Below are 21,653 nucleotides of genomic sequence, written 5' to 3'. Positions count from 1 at the left end.
CAGAAACGTAACAAACCTTTTCTCAGTCCCGTTATTACTTATAACCGGTCCCTCTCGTGTCTGTGTATAGTAAAGCCTGCTTCACGTTAATCATAAAAATTATGTTCGCTCCCAGCTAATTTAATTGTAATGATATATCTTCAACACACTTCACATGACATCTTTATCAGTTCTGTCAAAGGCTTTTTATTTATAAGTCCATGTATGCTATATACACCTTTTCCCCTTTACTTTAAGACATATATGTTACTTCTCGTACAGCTGTTTGATGACAGACATTTGATACACACACACACACACACACACACACACACACACACACACACACACACACACACACACTCTTCCCTGATTGAACCCACCCAGTTCTTCCTTTGTCAGTCCCTCTATTGTATGCCTTATTTCCTCGATCAAAATCTTATTATAAACCTTTCTCAGTAGACTACGCAATGCTGTGCCCCTAAAATTCTTCGTTATTTCTGTCACATTTACCTGAGAGAGAGAGAGAGAGAGAGAGAGCCAGGTGGATACTGGATCCGAATTGGAAACAGGTTATTCCAAAATGCAAGTAAGGGTACGGTGAATATTGTGGTATATATATCTAGTTTGCACGGTGCAGTTCTTGTAGATGAATTGGTTGATGCAGTTCAAGTTCTATCTTTTCATTGCACCCATTCTTGATTTAGAAGATAAAGGATGAATATGGCAATGACTGCTGTTCTGTTCTTCTCTGAAGTTACGCCACATTAGATTAAATGGAATACAGAACAAGTGCACATTATTATTATTATTTCAGTAGGTGAAACCTATTCACATGGAACAAGCCCACCAAAGGGGCCGTTGACTTGAAATTCAAGCTTTCAAAGAATGTTGGTTTTAACCTCTTACCGCAGACCCCACACTGCAGCAGTAACTGCTCACGATACAGAGCCAGTGATTTTTCGTCGCCTTGTGGGAGACGCGAAACCGCGACATCTGAGTGGCATGCCACGACACTAACCTCTATACTAGCGGACCAGCAAATACGTATTTTTTTTCCCCTTACAGTACACCTTTCCCTTTAGAAGGGGTGTGTCACAGTACACCTTACCCCCTTAGAAGGGGCGTGTCAAGAGGTTGTTGGCTCGCTCTTGGCAATTCTTTGAGTATGGAGTTGGTGGCCTCACTCTTTACTCCATTTTGGTTGTGACCTGCCAGAGTTTTCTAACTAACAGATACACAGTTCACTGCTGTAGGTGCTCCTCATTGGCCGGGTGGGTATCGTTCTCAGCTAGCACTCTGCTGGTCCCGCGTTCGATTCTCCGACCGGCCAATGAAGAATTAGAGGAATTTATTTCTGGTGATAGAAATTCATTTCTCGTTATAATGTGGTTGGGATTCCACAATAAGCTGTAGGTCCCGTTGCTAGGCAACCAATTGGTTCTTAGCCACATAAAATAAATCTAATCCTTCGGGGCAGACCTAGGAGAGCTGTTAATCAGCTCAGTGGTCTGGTTAAACTAAAGTATACTTAACTTTAACTGCTGTAGGCTCACAAAGGTGTAAGGACCCTCTTAATAGATATATATTTTATATATATATATATATATATATATATATATATATATATATATATATATATATATATATATATATATATATATATACTGTATATATAAATGTAATCCTCATAATTTTGTGAGCATTCTTACTGGTCTCCTGCCATTTTTTTAACACTTACTGCATTTCAGACTAATATTCCTCATTAATTTTGTGAGGATTCTTACTAGTCTTCTTGCTATTTTTTTACACTTACTAATTTTCTGACTTACAGTCCTTACACCTTCTTATCAGTTGCTCAAACCATCTCGATATTTTCTGACTAACAGTCCTCACACCTTCTTATAAGTTGCTCAAACCATCTCGATGTATTATGTTTGTCAGTTTTCCAGCCGCTGAATGTCATAGCTCCCTCACCTGTAAGCTTAAGTGCCCAAGTTAGTATGGGCCTTGCTCTGTGTACTAGTAGTGTACCAGTACTTTTCAACTTATTGCTCCTGCTACCATGTCAGTACCTGCTTCTTAGTCCGGTATATAAATGAGGTCACAGATGTTCTACCTCTTCGAGGTCCGTCTTACCACCGGAATGTGGTGCTTCTCCTTGTCTTACCTCATATACATTTTAAATAGTACGTCTACCCACACAACGGCTAATATTTATTTACTTATTAGAAGCCAGATCAGTATTTCGATCTGAATTGGAGTTACATTCACACAGTGCACAAATATTCGGCATAATTCTAGTATGACAAGAACCAAATACGCTTAAATACACAACATAAATATCGCATATATACCATTTGTTCCTCTCCTTTCTGCTGTACTCCCTTGACCTCAGTGACAGGTAAATAGACCTCCCGCTCGCTGCGTGACGTCATGAGCGAGCCTCGTCTCATTTTGGGTCAACTCTGCTCTATAATGGAAAACTGCAGTGTCTGCAAAGTTCTCGAAATTGAGCTATGCCACCTATTAGGCTCGTGAAACACTTATACACAAGTTACTGCAGTTTCAGAATGATTCTTCAATGCTTTCCACGAGTGTTTAGGGGGTCCCAAGGGAGTATCTACCATTTTTCTTGGTTTTGTACTTTTGCAGATACTGCAGTCTTCCATTTTAGGGCAGAACTGTGAACAGACCTCTTTTATAGACCATGGGTACTACAAAGGTCTACTCCTCTCCTAAGCTGGGGCATTCGCTTGCCTCCTCTCTAGTTATCGATAGTTTTGTTTTCCTCACGCTAGTGTTCATTCCTTAGGTCTTCTTCCTGTGATTCTGCTGTTCACACTACTTCAGAACCTAGTGCTTCCATATATATATATATGTATATATATACATATATATGTATACATATATATACATAAGTATATATATATATATATAAACATATATATACATAAGTATATATATATATATATATATATATATATATATATATATATATATATATCAAGAAAATAGAAGTATTCGAAATATATGGTTGCAATGTGTATATAGTGTTTTTGTGGGTCTTTTTATCTTATATTGCACTGTTAGATTATAGTACAAGACATTCATCATTCATATATATATATATATATATATATATATATATATATATATATATATATATATATACATACATATATTACTTAGATAGATAGATATATAGTAAATCAGGGATAATATAAAATCCGTTCGTGGCAAGGTTCATCAAAGCTTTATTCATATATCAGATTATCATCAACAAGTCATCCTTCAGATTTATACAATATACTAAGGCTCCTCATATCTATAATTTTTTTTTTTGTCTTCTAAAAATAATCTTCATACATTGCTTGCGCTTCAAGAGGTTCTCATCTACGGGACGACAAAGGAAGAGGGAGGTTTGCTTTTAACGTCGCTCTCTTGTTTTGCCTGCGCAAGCACAGGAGACATACCTGTGTGAGGTTTTGTTTTGTGTATCATGCTTTTTTATCAAGCTTGTTTATGTGTGGGCGTTTCGATAGTGTGCTTATGTGTAAGTGAACGCGTTTGGCAATCTGTGTGCTCTAATAGTTTGAGGAGTTTGTATACATACACTCATATATATATATATATATATATATATATATATATATATATATATATATATATATATATATATATATATATATATAAATATATACATACATATATATATCAAATATATATACATACATACATACATGCATATGTATATATATATATATATATATATATATATATATATATATATATATATATATATATATATATATATATATATAAATATGTGTGTGTGTGTGTGTAGATACACAATTGTATCTGTATGCAGCCACTTGCATAAATATTATCTTTACAATGTATGTGTGTGTGTGTGTACAATACATAACATAGTTAAGTGTGAATATTTGTTTTGGTCTGAAGTATGTGTGAATGTACCGTATGTCTCTGTCATTCAGCCAGCATGTCTAGAGCACACACCAACATCCTCTCATCTTTATCAGGCCAAATTATCACGTTTAGCATATGAGGTCTCCCTAATTGCAGAAACCAAAATAAGGATTGAAAGGCGTATGTACAATAGAATTTCTCTCTTGGGGGAAAGAGGCATTATTTAAAAAAAAAAACACTTCTAATCTCTCTCTCTCTCTCTCTCTCTCTCTCTCTCTCTCTCTCTCTCTCTCTCTCTCTCTCTCTCTCTCTCTCTCTCTCTAGTTAAATTTCAAGACGTGTCACACAGGACGAGAGAAGCGTGGCCTCTCTCGTGATTGTTATGGACCGGTGAATGTTTACATAAAACCTCATGGACAAAAATTGATTGATTAAAATACAATGCAACATCCATATTCTACACCAGATACCTAACATTCAGTATCCACATTTTTTTAAATTTCTGAATTGCCAACCAATCAGTTAACAATCGTCGTTGTCGCCAGGGAAGTTTTTTTTTTCTTCGGGGGACAAACTTCCACAAAATTTGCAGTGTTCCAAAATATTTGCAGTATTCCGCAACGACCAGATTTGCAGAGCACAAATGGCAACAACTTCCGAAGAGAGAAGTCGATTCCTGTGGTGTGGTTTCTCAGATCTAACTGCTGTTGGTTTCAAAAACACGCGATGAATAAGAATCACCACTTTTTTTCAAAAACACGCAATGAATAAGAATCATCACAAATTTTTTCCAAAAACACGCGATGAATAAGAATCATCAAAAATTTTTTCAAATGCAATGAATAAAAGTCATCACTTTTTTTTTCAAAAACACGTGATGAATAAGTCATCAAATTTTTTTTCAAAAACGCGCGACGAATAAGAATCATCACAAATTTCTTGCAAAACACGTGATGAATAAGAGTCATCACATTTTTTTTAAAAAGCACGCGATAAATAAGAATCATCACAATTTTTTTTTAAAAACATGCGATGAATAAGAATCATCACAATTTTTTTCAAAAACACGCGATGAATAAGAATCATCACAATCTTTTTCAAAAACACTCAATGAGTAAGAATCATCGCAAATTTTGTAAAAAACACGGGATGACTAAGAATCATCACAAAATTTTTTTTTTTCAAAACGAGATGAATAAGAATCATCACAAATTTTAGTTTTAAAGTTTTTGGCCGGAGACTGAAGAAACGAAATCGTATTCACAGTACTAAGAATACTCGTGAAATTTTGTTGTAAGATTCGCTGCTAACGAAATTGTGAACAAATCATTTTTGCACGATCAAAATGCAAAACGGTGAGCTAGCTCCTAAAACTCGATTGAAATCTCTTAAGGCGAATCAAGAAATTGTCAAAATAATGTGCGCGAAAGCCCTGTTAATTGTTATAATTCTTCCTCTTTTCGGTATCGACGGCGCAGGATGACCGCTAGGTACCCCTGCCATTGCTTTGGCCAGACATGACAAGTCCAGCATCTTGAAGTTAAAACTTATAACAAATCATAATGAACTGTATGGCAGAATAGTTGATTCAGTTAGGTAATTCATGTAAGTCTCGTGTAACACTTAAAAGAGATATTTAGAGTCGATAAACTAGAGGAACACGGTGAAACACCCCCTAAGACCTGCGTTTGTTTAGGAATTGCAAGATATCCCAAATTCTCTAGTCGCATTATTTATATAAAAGGTTCCTTTAGTATACGTTTTGACAAGATATTTAACTTCCTCGTAGGCGATTAAAATCTTCATTTGGGGTGGGTGGGTGGGTGGGTGGGTACCAGTTCCGGGAAAAAGTCTGAACAAAATTTCGAAGCACGGGTGTCTAAGAATGTCTTAAATTTAAAATACAAAATCTGTTAGCCGTGTCTTAGTAGCAAGAAGTTCTTCAGAAATATAAGTTATGCAATTAACATTAAATGGTATAATAAGAGGAACACATCCAATTGCCAGTATTTCCTTAACAAGGTAATGTGTACAAAGCATTCAAATTTCATTGGTACCTAACTGTACTGCGCTTGTACTAAAACTAGATTAGCAACGAGGCCCCCCTGGGCAACGTAGAATTTTAAACTAAAAGGTACTTGAAGTGTTTTCTTCCACCAGGGCCGACCAGAAGTCATCCTGAACGTCGCCCATACCACTGTCATTCCTAAATTGCTAAACATGAACGAACTTCAACTTTTACCATCGTTCAAGTGACAAGCCATCAAGACAAGAGACATTGACGCCTTATAGTGTTATCTTATATTTCAAAAACATTTAAAAGAAATTCACCATTGCCACCTAACACCTGACCATTCCAGTTTCAGATGGTACACACAAGCCATCCCGCTATTTCTTGCGCAGGGCGTCCGCTGGAAAGCGCGCCTCCTGGAAACCTGTAGCTGGAACAGCCTCAATTGGTTCTGCGAAAGACAAACACACACACACTCAGCCTTATATGACTAATGACTAAGCTTAGCAAATAACAGTAAAAACGGCCGAGGAGAAAAGAAAATTGCAGTCCTCCACAAAATAATATTTATCACTTGGCAACATTTCTACAACTGCGACTCTCATTGGTTAATGACGGGAAGCCCTGACCAATCACAGAGTCAGCACAGAGGGAGTTGTCTTCCTCAGGTCAGAACCGTCCAATTCAGTACTGAGTACGAATGAAAACAAGACGGACTGACCTGAAGTTTCAGCAGCTCCAACGAAAGAGTAGTGATAAGACCCGTCACATCTAAATAACATATCACAGTGAAAATACGAGAAATATACATGGCAACATCATTATCAAGTGTAATATATTCTTTTCTGAAGTTTCTGAAAATCTTTGTCGTCAACGGTAGGCGAATTCACCGAAAATCTTGACATGTCGTCCTTTACGTCACAAGGAAAGAGTTTGTTCTCAAAACTTTCAAATATTGTTTGAACGTCTGCTAAATTCTCCAGCTGGTACTGGCTATTACGCCATAGGGATTGCTGTTATTAAAGTATATAATGAATAGAAACTTGCAGTCCTTACCACCAAAATTGCGGGTGGTAGGTTGAAAACCATGTTATTTTACAGGTATTAAGCATCAGTATTATCCAGAATTATCCAGAGTTCTTTAGCATTGAATATTCTGCCATTGCTGTAGTCAGATCAAGTAGAGACTCGCTAACAAATTATAATAGCTCATGGTCTGGGATTATGAGAAAAAGAAAGGCAGTTGGTAACTGAAGACCTTTTTTTTTTCTCAAGATACTTCCGGCACTAATGGTTATGATAACTGATCATTAAATTCTGTCTTTCCTTTTTAGGGTAAAGTCAGTTCTAAACACAAAATAGGCTTTTTGTAAGAGATATTGAAGAAAGATAATTGAAATTTTAAATTTCAACCAGAATGTCATGAGTTTGCAACAAACATTGAATTTTGCAATTAACTGATCAGCCGGAAGTCCCAGTTGAATTTTAGCACACATCACATTACTTGACTGTTTCTCATCTAGTGAGTTGTGTTGAAAATGAGTATTTTTTCGTTATGAATCTATTATGAAACAAGTTGATCCATAGCTAAAGATAAATGGGTTAACTTGTGCAAAAATAAATGAGTGTATAGATGCACAGGGGAAAAATCAAAACGATTTTGCCATATGATCACACAACATGATATAGAAAAAACCGTGATAAATTTAATCTATAAACTTGTGTAACAAATGAAGTATTGTCATTTATCGATCCTGACTTAGCATAATAGTTTCTCTTTGGGTTTGTACGATAGGCATGTTCACATGACTAAAAGTGACGCATCGGAATCGTCCTTCAGCTTTAGCCATTAGGCTAACTATTTATTTTGTAGATAAGATATCGATACACCTAAAAAAAAGTAAGTCTGACAACTCTTGATTTCTGTCTCCAATTTTAGTGATGATGTCAAGCCAACTTGTGATCTATTTCTCAGTATATTCGTTTTAAAAGTACGAACTCCCGTCGAACATCGACAATCAGCCGGTTAGAATTCTCCCGGAAACTCTATACAGCGTCTCAAATATATCAAATAACATTTATTCTTCCTACGTCATCTACAGCTTCTACACATCTTCTCTGTGGAAGCTTATGCCACACATCTACGTTTCCTAAGTGCGAAAGAAATCCGTGAAAACTGCGGCTTCGTTTGGTCATTGTCACTGAGACCATTGCTGTAATTTGATATCACGAAAAAGAGAAACGTCTTCATTCTATAATGTTCTGTCACTTGGCCACGCGAGTTGACAACATCCAGTGATTCTGCTATTACAATTTTCCACTGCAGAGACCAATGACATTGGAGTTATCTAGCCCAGATCCAAATAAATTTGAGGGAAGAGCAAATACATGACAGTTTCCGTAAATGCTGGTAAAACCTTAATCACATTTGATGAAACAAACCCAAAGCTATAATTTTGCCATTAAAGCTCCGAACTGGATCATTCCCAGAACAACAGAATTTGTCATGATTTTCTGCAATTTAGAGAAACTGATTCTTCGAAAAGTATTTGATTTATTTTCATATTTTACTCCGGCAATTGTGTCAATAAATGCGATGGTGGATGTGCTGGATAATGAACTGCCATCAAGCCAGGATAAGTTCTGTTGACTATATTTTTATTCACGATGATATTTAATTAATCAAGTTTCATTTGAATGCTAGAACTCTCATGTACAAACTGACTGACAGCTTATCCAAATTGGTGAGGCTTATTGGAGGATCTGATTATTTTTCCTTTATTCATATATGTTAATTTGAATTCAAATGTAGCAGAGTTATGCTCAAGTCGTTTCTGGAAATCACGAAGATATGTAGCGATGTTCAAAATATGTCTGAATATTAATAGGGTATGTACTAAGGGCCAAGATCTGTCTTAATGTCGAGAAGTTGCTATAGTAAAGGTCAAAGTTAGTCACTAGTGATGAATGTTAGTCTGAATTTCAGACTAACCTTCATGTAATGATGGTTGAGGTTGGTCTAAAAACCAGTTAGGTATACAGCATTGGACAAGTTCAAAACTATAAAGTAGTAATTGTCAACTTCATTGTGGATCTCGGTAAGTTTTGTAGTGAGGGCTGGTGTCATTCTTAATGGAAGTATACCATGTAGGGACGACCAAAGTCAGTCTGGATCTGGATAAGTAACGTAACTGTCAAGGTCAGTCAGGTTCTGTGCCTCAGTGAGTTTGGTAAAGGTCGCCCCAGTCAGTCAGAGTTTTGGAAGGATAAATGAGGTCAATCTTTGTAGTGATGATTAAGTTATGCTGGAGCCTATATCAGCAATTTAGGCAGGGATGACCCAGGTAGTCTGAATGTCAGTAAGGTGTTCAGTAGTGCAAAACGTCAGTCGGTCTGAGGGCAATCTTAGTTTTAATGTTGGAGAATTCCGCTTTCATGTTGGATGTCCTTTGTTGATGATTAACGTTATCGGAAGTATCAGGAAGTTTACAGAATCTTTAATTTCTCTAAAGCATTTCCTATAAGGCCAATTCCATAATATGCACCATACTGGTATATGATTATAATAAGATAAGTCGTTACATCAGTGCTGACGAATGATGTTCAGAAGCAGCCCCTAGGATTAGAAATTAAGATATTCAGTAAATTTATATGAATCTCTCTTGTTATATGCTAGTGTTTATGGAAGGAAAATCAGTGTAGGAACGTCAAAGGTTTGCTTGTTCAGAATGAAGACGAGTATTTCTGCCCGACTCTACCCAGTTATTCATTTATTTTAAAGATTTATCCGTGGTCATAGTCAGAGACCGTACAGAGTTAATGTTAATTACCAAATCCACTTTTTTATTATGGATATTAAACAATATGAAGTCTGTGCACCAAAATGACCGTATCAGAGTATTTAAATTGAGCTTAACCATGAAGACTGTTCAAGCAAAGAATCTTGTTGCTGAATTCCGTGATGTAGAGCTTGTTGTCTGCAATGCAGTTTGCTGATTTCAGCAGCTAACTGCAGTCAGGCTAACTTTCTTCTGTGGTAATTCGTCAATTTTATTCTAGACTGCTCATACCATTAATGGTAAGGGTGGAGGCCATTTGGGAAATCTGCAGCAGTGGTCCAAGCAACAACGCGAAGCGCAACTTCCCGAAATTTCTTTTAACATGTTACTGAAACAATTTGTGCCTAAAGCCACAATCTGCTATACTCTTAGATTAAGAACGAATCTCTGATAAAATTCTGCCAGTCAAAAGTAACAACATTATTTTCTATGGATATGCCTGCAATATGTTGCTATAAAATGCTATTATTTCTCCGTAAACGATATAACATATCTTGTATAGAACAACCACTGTATAAATATAGATCATGAAACATATATTATTAAATTTTTTTTATCACATAGGTGTTTATCACGAATGCAAATGTGATTAATGCACAGTTCTGTATGCCAAAATAACCAAGGGAAACGCAGTGCGTACGGGAGAAATGAATTTGATGAACTGATTTACCGACATGCATTCCTTGAAAGAGAGTTTTGGCCTTGTGAGTCAGTGAGTAAATAAATAGATAAGTAAATAAATATATAATACAACAGTTTACTGTATAGCTGTAGGCGAGGACGACGTGAACAAGGTAATTTGACACTGATGATACTAAAATCTTGAATAACAGTTAATGATTTATACACTCACATCTTTTCTTAACTGATGGATGCCATAGCTTAGCTGTACATGTTTGTTTAGTATAGATACAATAAGTAGATACCGCTAGAATCAAACTACTCCACCTCCAGGAGTTTAGCCGTCTACATCCTTCATTTGACTAAATATATGACTAGAAAAATGTCTTCTATTCTCTTTGTACATGTAAGAGTTAGAATAAGTATCACTGCTGAATAGCAGTGTTTCTTTTATGTTAATCTATTGACTGTCTCCCTCCTAGGGAATATTATGCGAGAAACAGCACAACTACACTGACAATAAAAGTGGAAACTTCTCACTGTTGTCTCAGTAGACTGCTGACTACTGGTTAGTGTAAAAATATTTCATTTTCTTGGAATACATACGGTGACTTATTCACACACTTGATACCAACCCCTTTGCCATTAGAGAAGTTCTGTAGCTAATGGATTTTTGAGCGCCTTACAATAATAGGAGTATTGTCAACAACACCAGAGAGTGTTCAGAAAATTCTCTATACAGCAAATTTGAGATATGTTTTACCTGTTGATTGTGAACTTACTCAAGCTAATTATATTTGTGCAATTTATCTGTTAATAGTAATATCCTTGGTCATTTAGATGAAGTGACTCCAATAGCTGTCACCACAAATGGCAACTGTAATATGTGATGTTTACTTTGTTCAGTAGGACTCATGTCAGAGGTGGGATCTATCGGGCATTACTGGCCATTCTCTTGCATGGTCCCTGATTGAGCGCTTCTGTTCACCTCTTTACTAAAACTTGCAAGGGAAATTAGTTTTTTGTCTTTGGTAATTCTATCTCATCAATAGTCCTACCTAACTGAGATAATGTTCTTGAGTACCCATTCGTCATACAAAAAAAAATTTGGAATTAGCTTAGATAGCATAAAAATGTAAGCAGAGATGTCCGTCGTATGAGGCGATAGTTAGTTTTCAGTAATAATCTTTGAAACATCTAACAATTTCAATATTTGCTTGAAAAATTGATTAGTGAAATTAAGTAGATGTAATTACTAGTTCTCCTCGTCAGGTCCACTGTCTTTTTAATATTTTTCTTTTAAAGTAGAATAACTTTAAAATTTACAGATGAAACGGAAACAAAATCACTCTTGTTTTGTGTACAGAACTGTTAAACAAGTCAGAAGGAAGGTTTTAGACTTTCCTACAAGGAAATGTAATTGACAAAATGCCATTCAGAAAAGAACTGTAGCTGCTTCTACCATTCTTAAAACTACGAATGAAATCTGTCACTTATATCAATGGACGATTTCTTGTTTGCGTCGCTTTACGAATCTCATTGTTCTTGACACCTTTGATTTCCAGGATGCAGCCAAGCGTTTCTTCACAAAGTTCTACATCATGAAACATCATTCGTCGTAGACTGTAGTTGCACTGTATTGTTCATTTGCAGTTGCACAACAACAGAACATTATGTTCCTGTTTCTTCATTGCATCCTGGCGCTAGCGTTACCGGACACAGCAAAACTTTCCTAAGGGTCAAGACTAAACTAGTCATTTTGCAATGTTTCGTTCATCTCAGGCCTGAAAGGAAGTCCTTAAACATGATATATCAGATGACAGGACTAGTTCTCTAAGAAGGCCACTTTTGACTTGAGCCCAATTTTGAATTGGGTTCAAGGACTGAAGGGTTATTGTGGTACAGTGTTTTAGCAGGTTGTCGTGGGATGCATCTCTGTACAAATCAGTACAGGAACGCTTAAATGTAAATTCAAGTTAAGACACATTTCACTGGATATCGTTAAAGCTTTTATTGCAAGATGAGAGTTTTGAAAAGTGTCGCTCCATGCCTGAAAGACGTTGTTTCTAAGGCATTTTGAGATTTCATGTTTCTGGAGTTCAGTGAAACAGAAAATACAAAGACTTTTTGAAGCGCATTGCGTATGTTCTCCAGAACCAGAATAATTTCAACTTAGTCACTTGTTACCCACCAGAACCTGGCATTCAGCCATATTGCCATAATTTACTTGAAAACACACGATGAACAACACATATTTCAAAATTTTACATGAAGAGAGCCACACAGGAAATGTCAAGACTCACATCGAGTTCTCAAGATCCCAACAAATCTTTTCAGCGATTTCATCATGTTTCTTCGCACTTGGGGAGTAGTCAGCCTCGTCTTAACAAGTTATCCCTGGGTTTTGGTCAGGAAAACAGCCCTCAGCCATATCTCTAGAATTTCTTGGGTACAGTCAGCAGCCAGATAAAGGGAAATAACATCCTGTATGGTATTCCTGAGAGCTGACCCTATTCCGAAGCGATCAGTCACTTCTTTTGAAGGATCCAGGGATCATGCACTTGAAATACCACACCAAAGGATGGTCTTAATCCCCCACAGATGGTCCTTCTCACACCTGTGTAACTTCCACCTCTTGTCTCCACCAGCTAGCGGGCCAACAACTCCAGCAGCAAGAGTTCCGACAGCTGGCAGAGGCAGCCAACTAGTCGGAGGTTGATGATCATCTGGGCTTCTTCTTGTTAGTTTTAGAAATACGCCTCTGCTTGTGGATCATCTCGTAGAGGTTCTCTAAAGCTTCGTCTAATCCTTCCCCTGTGATTGCACACGCTGGCTGTAAGGGTGTGTAGAAATAGATTATTAATTCAGGGTAAAATTGTAGGACCATGGTAAAAATACATTCAAATATTCCTAGGGACAGCCAGTAATCAGTCTTGCATAAGATAATTAAACTGACATCAGTATAATGAATGTTGCTATTCATCATGTTAACAGTTTCATAAGCCTTAAATTCTGGAACCCTAAACACACTTTTTTTTCAAAAATTGTAATAAAGTCTATCTGATAAAAAAAAAGCCATCACCACATTAATAATTTTGCTAACTACAGTTAGCAGGACCTAAATCCAAAGTAAAAGTTTGTTTAGAGTTGTATTAAATTGTGTGATGATATTACCTCTCAAGCTAACCACAGATTCCTACCACCAGTTACTGTACGGCTCTGTCCACTTAGTGCTATTTTCCTTTCCCTAACTCATTACCAACCGTCTTAAGGAGAAATCCAAATAAATACGAATGGAGGATCTGCTCTCATCTCTCTCACCTGTATATGCCATAGGTGTGTATTGGCAAGTTCTGCCAGTCCTAATAACCGTTCTATCTCGGTGGGCTCTCGAGCACCGGGTAAGTCTTGCTTGTTTGCCAACACCAAGATCGGGACCTGGAAAAGGCAGAATGACATTAATTTTTCGTTAGCCGGTTCCAGATTTACAAATGATCATGTAAAACATTATTCGTTCTGTAGTTTCGTAAGCAATTAAGAATTATCATCATTATTATTGGCAAAATAAAATTCATAATCTTCATGTACTCTAGTTTAATATAAACTAATAATATGCTGCAAAATATAAGAAAATCACCGATACTCTTATAGTGTGTGATAAGGTCATCCATGCTCGAGTAGCCTTCTCGGAATATAATGAACTGGTACACATTGAAGTATACGTTGTTATTATTGGGGAAAAAGGGATCTTTAGTATTTTGGAAACTAGAATAGTTCTGCGTGGATATTGCTATTATTATAACATACTCTTTAACTGGATGAATTTATATATATATATATATATATATATATATATATATATATATATATATATATATATATATATATATATATATATATATATATATATATATATATATATATATATATATATATATATATATAATCTGCCTTTCATGTCCACCTCCCAGCTTTACCGCAATATCTGTTTCTCACTGGAAATAAAGTCAGCACCGTGAATATCAATCAGCTTTGCCGTGTTTATTGTGATATTCTATTAAATAATTTCTCAAAGCAAATTTTCCATCAATTTAATTTAATCATCAAATTGGATTACTAACAGTGATGCTTACTCGAATGGAAGTGAGATTAGTATTTTTACACAAAAACTAACGTTATTTTAGATCATTTTTATTTTCTTATACAAACGGCAGGAAGGTGCCATTTTCTCTGAATGCACATTAATGATATTAGATAAGTACAAATTGATAAGCTGACCCAGATCCCAATTCTCATCAGGATCGAATCAATGGTTTCCCTGAGGAAGTGAATCATCGAAATAATTGTTCATTAGTTTTCATGAAAACCTACAAACAGACTGAGTGGCAAATCGAACTGAAAGCCATGATTAATGGAGATTCCCTTTCTACTCCCCCGTTCTCCGCCTCTTTCCTTCCTTGATTTATCCAGAGCATTAGCGCTTGCCGCCTTTCCCCTTCCTTTTTATGTTTACTTTCGGCGATCAGCCATTTACTCGTTGTTCGCCTGTTGCCTCATCCAGGGAGCTTCTTCGCTTATAGCTCGCTACGACGGCGCCATTTTTCCCCCCTTCGAATTTCTGCGTGGATTGAACTAACTGCTGTAATATTAGCCTCCTGCCCTCATCAACGCCCAAGCTGTCGGGTTCCCATTTCCCAAAATAGGGTAACCAACCAAATTTACTTGATGGCTTTCACCCCCTTCGTTTATTTTTCGACTTTTATCCGCTATCGCCTTCTCTCAATACTTTGCAAAAGCGCTGAATAATTGGTTTCGTGGAGGATCTGAAATTCGTGGGGTGACCGGAGACCAGTGTGATAAACTCGCCCGTTGTTCCAACGCATTTGAGGTAGGTGAGGCAACGGAACAGTGAAGTCTTGCTAACGTTACGAGATGCTACAGCTCGCGTGCTGTAATGAGATCTAGCCAGTTTAGTTGAATATGTCATTTGCAACAAGTCGTTATTTTTCTATTTTTCTTTATCAAAATGATAATATTCCGACTTGAACACCGTGTATATTTACTGTTTAGAGTAAATGTGTATCGTAAGACTATAACCAATGGAGTGAGATGAATTAATACTCATAACTACATAGATCCATAAACAAAACAGAGTGAGTCAATCAGTGCGCGCAACAGAAAGAGTCTGCTATTTGTTGCAGCCTTTTACCACGGCTTCCCAAAAGCACAATGCATGCATTACCATAATGCATATGCATGCGCCGGGCACAGCTGTCGACCCATTTCTGAAAGAGAACAAGCCATTTGTGAACTTTTTCCCCGCCCTCAGCACGCACTGGCTCTTTATTCGAAGTCAGGGACACCACACGCTGCAATTCACCCCAGCTTCAAAGTAATATACACCATAACCTTTTCCGTAGACGTAAAAGATGCCTTTTTTTTATTGCTTGTTCCGTAACTGTATTTACTTTATGATGTGACTTTTATTGCTTGTTAGCACGGGTATGTAACCTGCGCCGGTAAATATTTTTTCTTCAGGTTTACGCCATTACCTCATGAGGGGAATATCTGTAGAAGTTGTTAACATGACTTCTATCAACAATTATTTTTGGGATGAGGTTGCTAGCTCCATCCTGTTTCACCTACAACAGTCACGTAATTCACTAAGTAGATCAACAGTTTCCCGTTGAGTAAATAAATATAACAAACAATGGGAAAAGGCAAGTCACAGGATAGGTGAAGCATTGAAGATGGTAAGATATGCACATGAGATAGGGAAGGGATTTTAAGGGTTCATAGACCCCAAGATGTGAATGTTCAAAGAGACTGTTGGGCCAGCCTTTCTTTATGGAAGTGAAGTATGGCTGTTTAATGTAATTTTACAGAAAAAGGTTGAAGCTGTTGAGACGAATTGTTAGAGCAGTGCATTTGGCATAAGAATAATTAAAAAGAAAGTAGGTGTGGAGTAGTATAAGTGAAAAGACGGATTTAAGATGGGAAATGGTGTAGTCATATGGAGAGAATAATATGCAATCAGGGATTGTTAGAGGGTAATGCAAGCAAAGATAGAGATGAATGGCCCTTCTGTGTGGCTGTAGATGTAACTTAAAATTTTGGAAGTTTTTTGGCCCTCGGGGTGCATCTGTAATTTAGTATGAATGCGTCACTGACTAATGTGTTTTTTTTTACTTTGAAACCAGTCCCGCGAGATGAAATGCCTAATGTTTAAATATATATACCATTTTTTTTTACACTAGTGCCACTTTCTTTTCATAGGGAAGGCACTGGAAGGTGTTGAATCTCTCTCTCTCTCTCTCTCTCTCTCTCTCTCTCTCTCTCTCTCTCTCTCTCTCTCTCTCTCTCTCTATATATATATATATATATATATATATGTATATATATATAATATATATATATATATATATATATATATATATATATATATGTGTGTATATAAAATATGTATGTATTATTTTAAAATATGTATATATGTATTTTTTAAAATTTTGCCTCTGGCATATCAGATTATACTGTTAATGTATATTTTTTTGCAGCGATGACCTTGGACACATGAGACCACTTATACTAAATAATTCATCAAAGGGAATGACATGACACGTCATAAAAAAAACACCCTTAGGCCTCTCCAGTTTGTTTGCCCTCCGAAGTAAGGCCGGATCGAATGGCGGGGGGCGGTTGGAGAATCTATCGAAACATTCATTTTCCAAAAGTTACGAAACATTTTTAAAGGGAAACTCCGGCAGAGCTGCAAAGCGACCCATTTAACATGTTTGCTTTTGTTTCTTCGCCCGGTAATGGACATTTTATTGTGCGGCTGGGTATTTATATTCATGAACCTTTTTTTTTTTCCTTTTTTTACCCTTTTTATTGCAGCCTCGATGTTTTTAATGGCGTAGTTACGGGCATCGGTTTATGTTCCATTTCGCTTTTAATCTTCTGAAATGTCGGTGGCTCTCCCGCCTCGCTTTCAGAGCGTTTCCTCTGCTTCCTTTGCGTTATTATTCCTTTGCCTTTTGATGCATTTCAGGTGTTAGACAGACGCTGTGAGTGTCGGGTTCAATGCGCGGTTTGTGGATGTTTGTGTATGTGTGTGTGTGTATGTGTTCATTGTAATGTAGAGTCTCTTTCACTGTCTCTGTCTCTCTCTCTTTATATCTATCTATCTATCTATATATAATATATTTATATACTGTATATATTATATATAGGTATATATATATAAATTATACATATATATATATATATATATATATATATATATATACATACATATATATATATATATATATATATATATATATATATATATATATATATATATATATATATATATATATATATATATATATATATATATATATATATATATATATATCCCTCGTCTCGGTACCCTCGTAAACGAAATTGAAATAAGAAAAAACTCTCTACTACGTACTATCAATCATGATTTTATCGAGGAAGATATTAAAGAGAAAAAAGCATAACGAAACGAGCGTGGAAGTTCGTAAAACGAAGCCTTACTGATACCCCGAGATCTGGAGATAAATTGCAGTCATTTCCTCCAGTGATCGACTGTCACTTGAGGTGGCTGTATTCAGAGGCCATAATTAATTAATTTTTAGGGGTAGGGAAGGAGACATGGCTGTGGTAGGAAGTGGGGGAGGGGAGGGGAGGGGAGGGGAGGAAAGGTTGGGCGAGGGAAGATCAAAATAAGTAGCAGGAAGGTGAAGGAGAGAGTTAAGGAAATTGAGGGGTAGAGTAAAAGATGTCAGTTTGTGCGGGGAGGGTGGGGAGACCCCTCTTGTTGTTGTGGGGGGGAGAGACCCCTTTGTTGTTGTGGGTCTTCCCCTTGTTGTTGTGGGGGAGAGAAGACCCTCTTGTTGTTGTGGGGGGAGAGAACCCCCTTGTTGTTGTGGGGGTAGAGACACCCTTGTTGTTGTTGGGGGAGAGACCCACTTGTTGTTGTGGGGTTCACCCTTGTTGTTGTTGGGGGAGAGAAGACGCCTTGTTGTTGTGGGGGGAGAGACCCACTTGTTGTGGGGCTCACCCTTGTTGTTGTGGGGGGAGAGACCCACTTGTTGTGGGGCTCACCCTTGTTGTTGTTGGGGGAGAGAGGACGCCTTGTTGTTGTGGGGGGAGAGACCCACTTGTTGTGGGGCTCACCCTTGTTGTTGTTGGGGAGAGAACCCCTTGTTGAGACCACTTTGTTGTTTTGGGGGGAAGAGACGCCCCTTGTTGTTTGGGAGAGACCCCCTTGTTGTTGTGGGGGAGAGACCCCCTTGTTGTTGTGGGGGGAGAGTAGACCCCTTTGTTGTTGTTGGGGGAGAGACCCCTTGTTGTTGTGGGGGGGGGAAAGACACCCTTGTTGTTGTAGTCGGTTGAGACCCCCTTGATGTTGTGGGAGGGGGGGATGGGGTCTCATCCCCCCTCCCATGTTGTGACACGCCATATTACGTCTGGGTGGGAAGAGAGGGTCTTGTGGCTAGACAGCTGCTGCGGCCTTGCTTTCTGTCCTGAACTTAAAGCTGATCGCTGTAACTGTTGCTGTTCTTTCGCTTGCGGGCTATTAATCGCCCATTTTTTGCTGGGATTTTACCCGTGTCTGTGGCGGGGTATTCACTATTCTATTAAGTTTGTTGTGGTTTTGATTTTTCTGCCGTACAACCGTTTTTGGAAGTGTATGTTCTCCTGAATCTTCATGATGTAATTTTGTTTTTACTACCGTTTTGTTTTATGGATAATAGACGTGTAAATTGTTCTGAAGGAATCAGCTTTGTAAGTTCAGGCGATAGTGTTCAGTTTATATATATATATATATATATATATATATATATATATATATATATATATATATATATATATGTATGTATGTATGTATGTATAACTGAATCACGAAAATATGGAACATGATGAATATATATAAATACAGATAAAATCCACGAAGAAAGGAAACACTGGAGTGCTGCGAGGTCTTTCGACTCTGTCATCCTTTGTTTAGCAAGGACGACAGAGTCGAAAGGCTCCCGCAGCACTCCAGTGTTTCCTTTCGTGGATTTATATATATATATATATATATATATATATATATATATATATATATATATATATATATATATATATATATCTGCCATATGTAAATGTATATATCTATGGCACATTGGCAATTCTGTCTTGTGAAACCAATCAATATGCCAAGTTCATATCCCCGTAAAGGGGTATTCCGACAGTTTACCTTCTATGGTGCACAGTACTCATTACTAAAGGGTGTTTGCAATGTCCTATTGGCCACAAGCTTCACCCATTTTCTTCGCCTTTATTTTACCGCCATTCCCAATTCCTTTCCTAAATCTTGCTGTCAGCCACTCTTAACTATTACTTCTTAGCGTACCTTGTTCTTCATCTCCTTTATTTTCTGGATCTCTTCATCTTACTGTCCAACTTCTCGAACACCCTCTTTTCACTGTCTAGCGCTCTGACTGGCCGACAGTGCTTCAACAGTGCTTGGGTTGAAAGCCTCAATTTCAATTAAGTTTGTAATTGGTGATTATTTTTAGCTGACACTTCTTTTTTTTTTTATCTTCGCAGCATAAACTTCCCCGGTTGGACTCTTAATGAAAACCCAACTCCCACTTCGATATTTATTCCTCTCTCTTTTCAATTTGCTTTTGTTGCTTCTTATTCTTCCTTTCTCTTATCCGTCTGGGGAGTCTGACTCCCCCCCCCTGCCGCTAATGAGGACTGAAATTACTTTTATCGGGTGGTGCATCGCCTTCAGGGCGCTCTGCCTCGCTGGTAGAATGCAGGAGCTCTCTCTCTCTCTCTCTCTCTCTCTCTCTCTCTCTGTTTACTGAATAAATTCTGTCAACCTATTTCATTCAAATATGGTCTCTTTGTTTTATGAAAAATTTTCTCTCTCTCTCTCTCTCTCTCTCTCTCTCTCTCTCTCTCTCTCTCTCTCTCTCTCTCTCTCTCTCTTCTCTGTTTACTGAATAAATTCTGTCAACCTGTTCCATTCAAATATGTTCTCTTTGCTTTATGAAAAATTTTATCTCTCTCTCTCTCTCTCTCTCTCTCTCTCTCTCTCTCTCTCTGTTTACGGAATAGACTCTGTCAGCCTATTCCATTCAAATATGTTCTCTTTGCTTTATGAAAAATTTGATTTCTCTCTCTCTCTCTCTCTCTCTCTCTCTCTCTCTCTCTCTCTCTTATAAATAGAGTATTGTGTTTTGATCTCACCTGTTTTAACAAGCTCTCTGCTTGTTCCATCAACACTGTTAGTAGAGTATTCCTGACGTTATTAAAATCCTTTTATTTTTATCTGGAGCAATTTTCCACGTAATTATCGACGCGCATAATAATAACCTGGGTTTATTGGCGCCTTATCTCGAAAAAGATTCATTCAAACTTGCGTCAGGTTCCGTAAGTTTTATCGTGCAGACGTTACCCGATCGGAGATTTTTCAATTTAGTCGACTGAACTTCATAACCGAGAGACGAAATGTCTGCGGCGGAGACGTTTCAACTTCGTGGGAGTGCTGAAGTTCTGAAGTTTCGCCATTCGAAGTTCGCGACCTGTAGGCAGCTCCGTTTGTCAGGTTCTTGAACTTCGTTTCATCTTGGTTCTTTATTCTCGTGTTAAGATTATTTCTTTAAAGTATGAATTTCTATCTCTTGATACTGAGCGTTTTGTGTTTAATTCATTATTTCAGTGGTCTTCTCTTCTTCTTCTTCTTCTTCTTCTTCTTCTTATTATTTGTATTATTATTATTATTATTGTGTGTGTCCTTATTATTATTATTCAAAAGATGAACACCTAAGGAAAAAGCCTCACCCCTGAAATCCAACTTCCAAAGAAGTTTCTTGTGTATTAAAATTCAAGGGAATAATAGGGTTTAATGCATTGGATTTCTCTAGCTGAAGTTCTTCTTCTTCTTCTTAAGGACCTCTCTTCTAAAACCATAGAAATTGTAAATGTGTTTCTGTAGATTTCTTTTCTCACCATCTGTCCCAGATTTCTACCTGTGTGTTTTCTCACCATCTGTCCCTTTTCTTCTGTTTTTCTTCTTCTTCTACCTGTGTGTCCCTTCTGTTCTTCTTCTGTCCATTAACCTGTAGATTTCCCTACCTGTGTGTTCCTCACCATCTTCCCTTATTATTATTATTTTATTATTATTAGTTTCCTACCTATTGTTCCTCACCATCTGTATTAACCTTAGATTTTACCTGTGTGTATTCACCATCTTCCCATTAACC

At 37.2% G+C, this 21,653-nt stretch overlaps 1 protein-coding gene and 1 long non-coding RNA gene across 3 annotated transcripts in view; one reads left to right on the top strand and one right to left on the bottom strand.

Annotated features, from left to right (window-relative positions):
- The window catches only part of LOC136836518 (uncharacterized), a 15,228-nt gene extending 6,427 nt beyond the window's left edge, over positions 1-8,801 (top strand). Inside the window, exon 2 of the long non-coding RNA XR_010852415.1 lies at positions 6,276-8,801. This is a non-coding gene — a long non-coding RNA (uncharacterized lncRNA). The remainder of the gene's footprint in view (positions 1-6,275) is intronic.
- A 2,870-nt stretch (positions 8,802-11,671) lies between these two features.
- The window catches only part of LOC136836517 (ADP-ribosylation factor-like protein 4A), a 219,447-nt gene continuing 209,465 nt past the window's right edge, over positions 11,672-21,653 (bottom strand). For both annotated transcript variants that reach the window (XM_067100895.1, XM_067100896.1), the window contains exons 4-5: positions 13,702-13,818; positions 11,672-13,213 (exon numbers count right to left, since the gene is read on the bottom strand). In XM_067100895.1, the coding sequence (XP_066956996.1) occupies positions 13,103-13,213; positions 13,702-13,818 (228 nt within the window). In that variant the 3' untranslated portion in view covers positions 11,672-13,102. The remainder of the gene's footprint in view (positions 13,214-13,701; positions 13,819-21,653) is intronic.

The sequence above is a fragment of the Macrobrachium rosenbergii genome, chromosome 56 (assembly GCF_040412425.1).
Source record: "Macrobrachium rosenbergii isolate ZJJX-2024 chromosome 56, ASM4041242v1, whole genome shotgun sequence".
Taxonomy (NCBI): Eukaryota; Metazoa; Arthropoda; class Malacostraca; order Decapoda; family Palaemonidae; genus Macrobrachium; species Macrobrachium rosenbergii.
The sequence above is the reverse complement of the archived record's forward strand: the minus strand, read 5'-3'. Positions and strand labels throughout refer to the sequence as shown.